Here is a 12,115-nt window from a genome sequence, read left to right on the forward strand (position 1 = left end):
GAGGGCGCAGAACGATCCCTTGTGGGGCCCCAGTGTTGAGGATCAGCGGGGAGGAGATGTTGTTGCCTACCCTCACCACCTGGGGGCGGCCCGTCAGGAAGTCCAGAACCCAGTTGCACAGGGCGGGGTCGAGACCCAGGGTCTCGAGCTTGATGACGAGCTTGGAGGGTACTTTGGTGTTGAATGCCGAGCTGTAGTCGATGAACAGCATTCTCACATAGGTATTCCTCTTGTCCAGATGGGTTAGGGCAGTGTGCAGTGTGGTTGAGATTGCATCGTCTGTGGACCTATTTGGGCGGTAAGCAAATTGGAGTGGGTCTAGGGTGTCAGGTAGGGTGGAGGTGATATGGTCCTTGACTAGTCTCTCAAAGCACTTCATGATGACGGATGTGAGTGCTATGGGGCGGTAGTCGTTTAGCTCAGTTACCTTAGCTTTCTTGGGAACAGGAACAATGGTGGCCCTCTTGAAGCATGTGGGAACAGCAGACTGGTATAGGGATTGATTGAATATGTCCGTAAACACACCGGCCAGCTGGTCTGCGCATGCTCTGAGGGCGCGGCTGGGGATGCCGTCTGGGCCTGCAGCCTTGCGAGGGTTAACACGTTTAAATGTCTTACTCACTTCGGCTGCAGTGAAGGAGAGACCGCATGTTTTCGTTGCAGGCCGTGTCAGTGGCACTGTATTGGCCTCAAAGCGGGCAAAAAAGTTATTTAGTCTGCCTGGGAGCAAGACATCCTGGTCCGTGACTGGGCTGGGTTTCTTCCTGTAGTCCGTGATTGACTGTAGACCCTGCCACATGCCTCTTGTGTCTGATCCGTTGAATTGAGATTCTACTTTGTCTCTGTACTGGCGCTTAGCTTGTTTGATAGCCTTGCGGAGGGAATAGCTGCACTGTTTGTATTCAGCCATGTTACCAGACACCTTGCCCTGATTAAAAGCAGTGGTTCGTGCCTTCAGTTTCACACGAATGCTGCCATCAATCCAAGGTTTCTGGTTAGGGAATGTTTTAATCGTTGCTATGGGAACGACATCTTCAACGCACGTTCTAATGAACTCGCACACCGAATCAGCGTATTCGTCAATGTTGTTGTCTGACGCAATACGAAACATCTCCCAGTCCACGTGATGGAAGCAGTCTTGGAGTGTGGAGTCAGCTTGGTCGGACCAGCGTTGGACAGACCTCAGCGTGGGAGCTTCTTGTTTTAGTTTCTGTCTGTAGGCAGGGATCAACAAAATGGAGTCGTGGTCAGCTTTTCCGAAAGGGGGCGGGGCAGGGCCTTATATGCGTCGCGGAAGTTAGAGTAACAATGATCCAGGGTCTTTCCACCCCTGGTTGCGCAATCGATATGCTGATAAAATTTAGGGAGTCTTGTTTTCAGATTAGCCTTGTTAAAATCCCCAGCTACAATGAATGCAGCCTCCGGATAAATCGTTTCCAGTTTGCAGAGAGTTAAATAAAGTTCGTTCAGAGCCATCGATGTGTCTGCTTGGGGGGATATATACGGCTGTGATTATAATCGAAGAGAATTCTCTTGGTAGATAATGCGGTCTACATTTGATTGTGAGGAATTCTAAATCAGGTGAACAGAAGGATTTGAGTTCCTGTATGTTTCTGTCATCACACCATGTCACGTTAGTCATAAGGCATACGCCCCCGCCCCTCTTCTTTGCAGAAAGATGTTTGTTTCTGTCGGCGCGATGCGTGGAGAAACCCGCTGGCTGCACCGCTTCGGATTGCGTCTCTCCAGTTAGCCATGTTTCCGTGAAGCAGAGAACGTTGCAGTCTCTGATGTCCCTCTGGAATGCTACCCTTGCTCGGATTTCATCACTATAACCCTGACCCCTACATATAACCATAACCACTATCTATAACCCTAATCCCTACCATTAACCTTAACCCTAACCCTAACCCCTACCATGAACCCAAACCCCTCCCTATAACCCTAACACTACCTATAACACTAACCCCTACCTTTAACCATAACCCCTACCTATAACCATAACCCCTACCTACAACCCTAACAATACCTATAACCCTAACCCCTACCTATAACCCTTATCCCTACCTACAACCCTAAAGCTAACCCCTACCATGAACCCTAACCCCTCCCTATAACCCGAACACTACCTATAACCCTAACCCCTACCTTTAACCATAACCCCTACCTATAACCATAACCCCTACCTACAACCCTAAACCTAACCCCTACCATGAACCCTAACCCTAACCCTAACCCCTACCAAAACCATAACCCCTACCTATAACCCTAACCCCTACCTATAACCATAACCCCTACCTATAACCCTAACCCCTCCCTATAACCCTAACCCCTCCCTATAACCCTAACACTACCTATAACCCTAACCCCTACCTACAACCCTAACCCCTACCTGTAACCCTAACCCTACCAAAACCATAACACCTACACATAACCCTAACCCCTACCTATAACCATAACCCCTCCCTATAACCATAACCCCTCCCTATAACCCTAACCCCTACCTATAACCCTAACCCTAACCCCTTCCTATAACCCTAACCCCTCCCTATAACTCTAGCCCCTCCCTATAACCAACTGTAACCCAGACCAATAACCCTAACCCCTACCTATAACTCTATCCCCTACCTATAACCCTAACCCCATGCTGTAACCCTAACCCCTACCTATAACCCTTAACCCTACATACCTATAACCCTAACCCCTACATATAACCCTAACCCCTCCCTATAACCCTAACTCATCAATATAAACCTAAACCTAACCCTTACCTATAACTCCAACCCCTATCATTAACCTAACCACTACCTATAACCCCTACATATAACCCTAACCCTTACCTATAACCCTAACCATAATCCCTACCTATAACCCTTAACCCTACATACATATAAACCAAACCCCTACCTATAACCCCTACATATAACCCTAACCTATTACCCTAACCCCTACCTATAACCCTAACCCTAACCCCTTCCTATAACCCTAACCCCTCCCTATAACTCTAGCCCCTCCCTATAATCAACTGTAACCCAGACCAATAACCCTAACCCCTACCTATAACTCTATCCCCTACCTATAACCCTAACCCCATGCTGTAACCCTAACCCCTACCTATAACCCTTAACCCTACATACCTATAACCCTAACCCCTACATATAACCCTAACCCCTCCCTATAACCCTAACTCATCAATATAAACCTAAACCTAACCCTTACCTATAACTCCAACCCCTATCATTAACCTAACCACTACCTATAACCCCTACATATAACCCTAACCCTTACCTATAACCCTAACCATAATCCCTACCTATAACCCTTAACCCTACATACATATAAACCAAACCCCTACCTATAACCCCTACATATAACCCTAACCTATTACCCTAACCTCTCCCTATAACCCTAAAACATACCTATAAACCTAAACCTAAACCTAACCCTTACCTATAACCCTAACCCCTACCATTAAGCCTAACCCCTGCATATAATACTAACTCCTCTCTATAACCCTAACTCATGAATATAAACCTAAACCTAAACCTAACCCTTACCTATAACCCTAACCCTAACCCTAACCACTACCATTAACCCTCTACAATGTAGAAAATAATACAAATAATGAGAAGGTGAATGAGTAGTTGTTAAACCTAACCCCTACCTATAACCCTAACCCCTACCTTGCTTGTAATATTAGTCAGACCGATGCGACTCACTTGTCTGTCATGGCCACCTGTTCCAGCATGGCTGATCCTGTGTTGCTCTTCCAGTTCCCAGAGATGGATGTCCGCCTGGGGGAGAAAAATTAACAGACATGGTGAACACACACACACACCTACACCTATTCAGGACCTCGATACCAGTCCATGTGGGGTCGTGTGGGGTCAAACAACATCAGGAGGGCTAGCTCGGAACTTCTGAAAAATGATTTTAAAGAACTGATTCTAGCGCTGAAAGATTCCAAAAAGCAGCCAATAATTTCAGGTCCAATACCACCGTTGGGCCGCGGGTGGGAAAGATCTGTTGGAAACACTTTAATAGATAACTTTGACACCTTCTGGAAACAGAAGATACTCTACAGGAATGACGGAGTCAATCCAAATCATCTTGGCTCCTGGACTCTGTCCACGCATTTCAAGGCTGCGTTGAGACAATTACTTACCAATGACCCAAAACCAACTCAGTTAATCCCTACCATTGTGTTGCTGAGTTGTCATAATGCTGCATCAAATGTACATTATCCTTGGGGCATTGGCTGACACATTGTAAGTAACTTAATGTATGTCCCTTTAACTGCCTTGAATACCTTTGTTGAGCCTACAGCTATTGTATGCAGTTATCATGTGCCTACGAACCAGAGTTATACTGTTAGCACTAAGGCGGTGTGCCCTGGTAGGAAGTCCAATGTGTGCATTTCACCCTGCACTATCATCTCCAATATAAATAACATGAGCAAGTTTACTTCTGATAAGCTTCCCAGTAAAGCATTAAAAACAATCAAGCATCCCAGAAAAGTGCTACAAATAGCCCTTATTAAAATATGTATTTTAAAACCTGTTATGGCAAGGCGATCCCCGAGGGGAACTCATTCAGCTGAAAAGGTGGCGCAGGGAATTCAAAAATATTCTTTAGAAATATTTAACTTTCACACATTAATAAGTCAATCACAGCAAATAAAAGATAAACATCTTGTTCATCTACCCATCATGTCCGATTTTTAAAATGTTTTACAGCGAAAACACAACATGTATTTATGTTAGACCACCACCAAATCAAAGGAAAAATGCAGCCACTTTTTCCAGCCAAAGATAGAGTCACAAAAGCAGGATTAGAGATAAAATGAATCACTAACCTTTTGAAAATCTTCATCAGATGACACTCATATGACATGTTACACAATACATTTATGTTTTGTTCGATAATATGCATATTTATATCCACAAATATCGGTTTACATTGACTCCATGTTCAGAAATGCCTCCAAAATATCCGGAGGAATTATAGAAAGCTACGCCAGAACAGAAATACTCATCATAAACTTTGACTAAAGATACATGTTCTACATATAATTAAAGATACACTGGTTCTTAACGCAACCGCTTGTGTCAGATTTTTTAAAAACGTTACGAAAAAAGCCTACCATGCAATAATCTGAGACATCGCTCAGATGTAAAAGTATTTCTCCGCCATGTTGGAGTCAACAGATATACGAAATTATAAATATTCCCTTACCTTTGATGATCTTTCATCAGTATGCAGTGCAAGGAGTCCTAGTTCCACAATAAATCATTGTTTTGTTCCATAATGTCCAATACTAGTGTCCAATTAGCTGCATTTGCTAGCACTTTCAGCTCACGTGCCCAAAAGCTGACGCTGGTCCAGGACAACTCGCACGAAAACTTCAAAAAGATATATTCCAGGTCGAATAAACTGGTCAAACTAAGTAGAGAATCAATCTTCAGGATGTTATTTCCATATATATCCAATAATGTTAAAACCGGATCATACGTTTTCATCTGCAGCCAAATGGAACGACGGTGGCACCCACAGAGAAATGCGCCACAGGGAAATTGCATTCTGCCAAGACTGTGACTATTTCACACCAGAAGCTTCATTCCACATTCTACTGAATGAAGACATCTAGTGGAAGGCGTAGGAGGTGCTACCAGATCCAGGGGCGATGATGTCAAATTTGACCCACATTCAGAATTTCACTTCTTGTTTGGAAGATTGCCTGCCCTATGAGTTCTGTTATACTCACAGACATAATTCAAACAGTTTTAGAAACTTCAGAGTGTTTTCTATCCAATAGTAATAACAATATGCATATATTAGCATTCTAGGACAGAGTAGGATGCAGTTCACTATGGGCACGCAATTCATCCAAAGTGTAAATACTGCCCCGTATCCTCAACAAGTTTTAAGAAACAGGTTTATGAAGTCAATAACTTGCTTGTAACAGATGACATTCATATTCTGACTATCTCTGAAACTCACTTAGATTACACCTTTGATGATACAGTGGTAGAAATACATGGTTATAACATCTACCGAAAATACAGAAATGCCAATGGGGGTCTATTGCGGTCTATATTCATAACCAGATTCTGTCACACCCTGATCTGTTTCACCTGTCTTTGTGATTGTCTCCACCCCCTCCAGGTGACGCCCATCTTCCCCATTATCCCCTGTGTATTTATACCCGTGTTCTCTGTTTGTCTGTTGCCAGTTCATCTTGTTTGTCAAGTCAACCAGCATTTTTTTGTCTCAGCTCCTGCTTTTCCCTAGTCTCTCTTTTTCTCAACCTCCTGGTTTCGACCCTTGCCTGTCCTGTCTCTGAGCCCTCCTGCCTGCCCACTCTGCCTGCCCCAGACCCTGAGCCTTCCTGCTGCCCTGTACCTTTGCCCCACCTCTGGATTACCAACCTCTGCCTGACCTGACCCTGAGCCTGCCTGCCGTCCTGTACCTTTGTCCCTGTTGCTGTAATAAACATTGTTACTTCGACATAATCTGGGTCTTACCTTCAAACCGGCAATGACTGACCCAGCAGACCCGGGCCAGCTGCGCGATGCCATCTCCTCCCGAGGAACTTCTTCGTGGCCTTATGGTGTGGTCCAAATGTTGGCTGAACGCCATGACCAGCCCCTCAGTAACCCAGCTGCTAGCAGCGTCATCTCATCGGTCACTCCACCTTCTCGGGAGCCCCTCTTACCCCACCGGGAACGCTTCAATGGAGAGCCGAGCACCTGTCGGGCATTTCTAGCTCAGTGTGCCATCATTTTTGAGCTTCAGCCCTCCTCCTTCACCTCAGATCACTCCAAGATAGCCTATCTCATCACGCTGATGTCCGGGAGGGCTCTCACCTGGGCTACTGCTGTATAGGAAAAACAGCCGGCCATATGCAGTAGTCTGGAGGGTTCGTGGGAGAGGTGAAGACATTTGTTTAGCCCCGTTTTCCGGAAGAGAAGTTGCCTGGAAGCTAATCCAGCTTCGGCAGGACTCCGACTATGCGGTGGAATTACGCACGTTGGCAGCGGAGAGTGCATGGAACCAGGAAGCACCTTTCGGTATGTTCCTGCACAGCGTCTCGGAGGAGATCAAGGACGAGCTTGCGCTCGGGAGTTACCCACAGACCTCGATTCCCTCATGGTTTTGACCATCTGAATTGATGGGCGACTACGGGAATGACGAAGGGAGAGGAAATTCGACTTCGCTCGCAAGCCCAGGGATTCAACCTTGCCTCTGAGTCATCCCGGAGGTTCCCGATGATCCCATTGCCGAGAGAACCAGAGGCTTCCCAACCTTCCCCGGGAGTCGCCGAAGACAGCTGAGTCACCGCTTCCCGAGCCCATGCAACTAATTAGAGCTGGGCTAAAACCAGCGGAATGGCAATACAGGATCAACACAACACTCTTGTCCTTTAAAAAGATCAGGCTCTCTGGTAGGAGTGAGTACTCTGGTGGGCCATAGGGAGAACTTTCCTGCTTCCCTTGCTCACACCCCTGTTCAAGCCATTCTGCTGTGGGGAAACCAGCCTAAATCTCTCCGGGGCTGGGGGCCAATGACTCTGGGGTCAATTAGAGTTCTTTTGGACGCTACCCTGGCTCCTGAGCTGAACGTCCTCACTCAGCCCCTCTCCACTCCCATGGATGTTAGAGCATTGGACGGGCTCTCTATAGGCCGTGTCACTCATTTTACCACTCCCATCAACCTACGGGTGTCAGGGAATCACAGCGAGACTATTCAATTCCTGCTCATCAAGTCTCCTCAGATTCCCAAAGATTGGGATTCTCTCGGCTCCAGCGACACAATCCCCTCATTAACTGGTCTACTGGTGCAACCTGCCACGGGATGTCTTTCAGGGGGCTTGGAAGGTGCCCCAGACCGCTCCGCAATTCCCGCGGAGTACCAGGACCTTCGGGAGGTGTTCAACAAGACCTGGGCCACTTCGCTTCCGCCGCACCGACCATATGACTGCAGGATTAACCTTCTCCCTAGCACCACTCCGTCTCGGTGACGACTGTACTCACTGTCGGGACAAGAGACCGAGGTAATGGACACCTACATTGGGGACTCCCTAGCTGCAGGATTTATACATCCCTCGTCCTCTCCAGTGCAGGGTTCTTCTTTGTGGAGAAGAAGGACAAGACCCTACACACGTGCAGCGACTACTGGGACTCAATGACATAACGGTGAAGACCTGCTATCTGCTATCACTCATCTCCTTGGCCTTCGAGCCACTCCAGGGGGAGCACCTGTCATCAACATTGATGACATCCTCGTCTTCTCCCGCTCCCCCCAAGAACATGTGCTCCACGTCCAACAGGTTCTTCAACACCTCCTGGAAAAGTAGCTGTTTGTTAAGCCAGAGAAGAGCAAGTTCCATCGCTCCACCATCCCTTTTCTGGGGTACATCATCTCCGCTGGAAGTGTCCAGATGGATCCTGGGAAGGTGAGAGCGGTGGGGGATTGGCTCCAGCCTTCATAAAGGGTGCAGCTGCAATGTTTCCTGGGGTTCGCCAACTTCTATCTCCTCTTCACCCTGGGTTACTGCTGCACCCTTCCTTCCCCCCTGTCAGCACTCACCTCTCCCAAGGTTGCATTCACGTGGTCCCATGCTGCTGACTGGGCATCCCAGGACCTCAAACATTGCTTCACAACTGTTCCCATCCTGATTTATCCTGACCCTTCCTATCAGTTTGTGGTGGAGGCCTATGCATCTAATGTAGGAGTGGGGGAAGTCCTGTCCCAGAGTTCTGCCCTGGACCTGAAGCTACATCCCTGTGCCTTCTACTCCCATCGTCTCAAAGCCACGGAGAAAAACTACGATGTGGGAAATTGTGAGCTCCTCGCAGTGAAGATGGCGTTGGAGGAACGGAGGCACTGGCTGGAAGGTGCGGAACACCTGTTCATCGTATTGACTGACCACAAAAATCTGGAGTTTTTCCGCACTGCCAAATGCCTCAACTCCAGGCACCCCCCTTTTGACCTCCTCCTTTTCCACAGCAACCAGTGATCCGGGTCAACAGCATCAATGTAACAGTATAGCTTCCGCCCCTCTCCTCGCCCCTACCTGGGCTTGAACTAGGGACCCTCTGCACACATAGACAACTGACACCCAAAAAGCATTGTTACCCATCGGGCCACAAAAGCTACGGCACTTGCAGAGCAAGGGGAACCAAGGTCTCAGAGCGAGTGACGTCACCGATTGAAACCCTATCACCGCTAACTAGCTAGCCATTTCACATCGGTTACACAAGTATAGTAGCTGACCGTGGACTACAGGAAAAGGAGGCCCATTCATGCCCCCATTCACATCGCCAGGGCTGTATTAGAGCAGGTCGAGAGTTTGAAGTTCCTTGGTGTCCACACCACCAACAAACTGTCATGGTCAAAACACACCAAAATAGTCATGAAGAGGGCACAACAACACCTTTCCCCATCAGGAGACTGAAAAGATTTGGCATGGGTCCCCAGACCCTCAAAAATGTCTATAGCTGCACCATCGAGAGCATCCTACCCAGTTGCATCATCGCCTGGTATGGCAACTGCCCGGCATCTGACCGTAAGGTGCTACAGAGGGTAGTACGTACGGCCCAGTAAAACCAACAATGGAGAGACAGCCTATAGGGAGGTGGTCAGAGACCTGGCCGTGAGGTGCCAGGACAACAACCCTTCCCTCAACGTGATCAAGACAAAGGAGATGATTGTGGACTACAGGAAAAGGAGGACCGAGTATGCCCCCATTCTCATCGACGGGGTTGCAGTGAAGCAGGTTGAGAGCTTCAAGTTCCTTGGTGTCCACATCACCAGCAAACTATAATGGTTCAAACACACTAAGACAGTTGTGAAGAGGGCACGACAAAGCTGATTCCCCTCAGGAGTCTAAAAAGATTTGGCATGGGTCCTCAGATCCTCAAAAGGTCCTACAATTGCACCGTTGAGAGCATTCTGACTGGTTGCATCCCTGCCTGGTATGGCTCGGCCTCTGACCGCAAGGCCAAGCTTCCTGCCATCTAGGACCTATGGCTCGGCCTCTGACCGCAAGGCCAAGCTTCCTGCCATCTAGGACCTACATAACAGGCGGTGTCAGAGGAAGGCCCTAAAATGGTCAAAGACGCCAGCCATCCTAGTCATAGACTGTTCTCTTTGCTACAGCATGGCAAGCGGTCCCGGAGCGCCAAGTCTAGGACAAAAAGGCTTCCAGCTTCTACCACCAAGCAATAAGACTCCTGAACAGCTAATCAAAAGGATACCCAGACCCCTCTTTTAGACTGCTGCTACTCTCTGTTTATTATCTATACATAGTCACTTTAACTGTACCCACATGTACATATTACCTCAATTACCTTGACTAATCGGTGCCCACGCACATTGACTCTGTATCGCTACCCCCTGTATATAGCCTCGTTATTGTTATTTTACTGCTACTGTTAAATTTGTTACTAATATTTTGTTGGTTATGCATTTCACTATAAGGTTTACACCTGTTGTATTCGGCACATGTGACAAATACAATTTGATTTGATTTGTTCACTGGAGCCAAGCTACTTGGAAGAGGGAGAGTCTTGGTGGTTCCAAACTTCTTCCATTTAAAAATGGAGGTTCTTGGGTACCTTCAATGCTGCAAAAAAAATGGTAAATTCCCAAGATCTGTGCTTTGACACAATCCTGTCTCAGAGCTGTTGTTTCGTATTGCGTCAGACAACAACATTGACGAATATGCTGACTCGGTGAGCGAGTTCATTAGAACGTGCGTTGAAGATGTCGTTCCCATAGCAACGATTAAAACATTCCCAAACCAGAAACCGTGGATTGATGGCAGCATTCGCGTGAAACTGAAAGCCCGAACGACTGCTTTTAATCAGGGCGAGGTGACCGGAAACATGACCGAATACAAACAGTGTAACTATTCCCTCCGCAAGGCAATCAAACAAGCTAAGGGTCAGTATAGAGACAAAGTAGAATCTAAATTCAATGGCTCAGACACAAGAGGTATGTGGCAGGGTCTACAGTCAATCACGGATTACAAAAAGAAAACCAGCCCAGTCACGGACCAGGATGTCTTGCTCCCAGGCAGACTAAATAACTTTTTCACCATTGTTCCTGTTCCCAAGAAAGCTAAGGTAACTGAGCTAAACGACTACCGCCCCGTAGAACTCACTTCCGTCATCATGAAGTGCTTTGAGAGACTAGTCAAGTTCCTCGGCATACACATCACAGACAAACTGAATTGGTCCACTCACACAGACAGCATCGTGAAGAGGGCGCAGCAGCGCCTCTTCAACCTCAGGCGGCTGAAGAAATTCGGCTTGTCACCAAAAGCACTCACAAACTTCTACAGATGCACAATCGAGAGCATCCTGGCGGGCTGTATCACCGCCTGGTACGGCAACTGCTCCGCCCACAACCATAAGGCTCTCCAGAGGGTAGTGAGGTCTGCACAACGCATCACCGGGGCAAACTACCTGCCCTCCAGGACACCTACACCACCCGATGTTACAGGAAGGCCATAAAGATCATCAAGGACATCAACCACCCGAGCCACTGCCTGTTCACCCCGCTATCATCCAGAAGGCGAGGTCAGTACAGGTGCATCAAAGCTGGGACCGAGAGACTGAAAAAAAGCTTCTATCTCAAGGCCATCAGACTGTTAAACAGCCACCACTAACATTGAGTGGCTGCTGCCAACACACTGACACTGACACTGACTCAACTCCAGCCACTTTAATAATGGGAATTGATGGGAAATGATGTAAATATATCACTAGCCACTTTAAACAATGCTACCTTATATAATGTTACTTACCCTACATTATTCATCTCATATGCATATGTATATACTGTACTCTATATCATCGACTGCAGCCTTATGTAATACATGTATCACTAGCCACTTTAACTATGCCACTTTGTTTACATACTCATCTCATATGTATATACTGTACTCGATACCATCTACTGTATCTTGCCTATGCTGCTCTCTACCATCACTCATTCATATATCCTTATGTACATATTCTTTATCCCCTTACACTGTGTATAAGACAGTAGTTTTGGAATTGTTAGTTAGATTACTTGTTGGTTATTACTGCATTGTTGGAACTAGAAG

At 47.1% G+C, this 12,115-nt stretch overlaps 1 protein-coding gene across 2 annotated transcripts in view; it reads right to left on the reverse strand.

Moving 5' to 3' along the window:
* The window catches only part of LOC112247479 (synapsin-2), a 215,159-nt gene that overhangs the window by 28,913 nt on the left and 174,131 nt on the right, over nt 1-12,115 (reverse strand). Inside the window, exon 8 of one of the 2 annotated variants that reach the window (XM_042329621.1) lies at nt 3,720-3,794. The exons of the other annotated variant lie outside the window; for it this stretch is intronic. Coding sequence (XP_042185555.1) covers nt 3,720-3,794 — 75 coding nt within the window. The remainder of the gene's footprint in view (nt 1-3,719; nt 3,795-12,115) is intronic. 2 annotated transcript variants of the gene reach the window in all.

Source organism: Oncorhynchus tshawytscha, linkage group LG02, assembly GCF_018296145.1.
Source record: "Oncorhynchus tshawytscha isolate Ot180627B linkage group LG02, Otsh_v2.0, whole genome shotgun sequence".
NCBI lineage: Eukaryota > Metazoa > Chordata > Actinopteri > Salmoniformes > Salmonidae > Oncorhynchus > Oncorhynchus tshawytscha.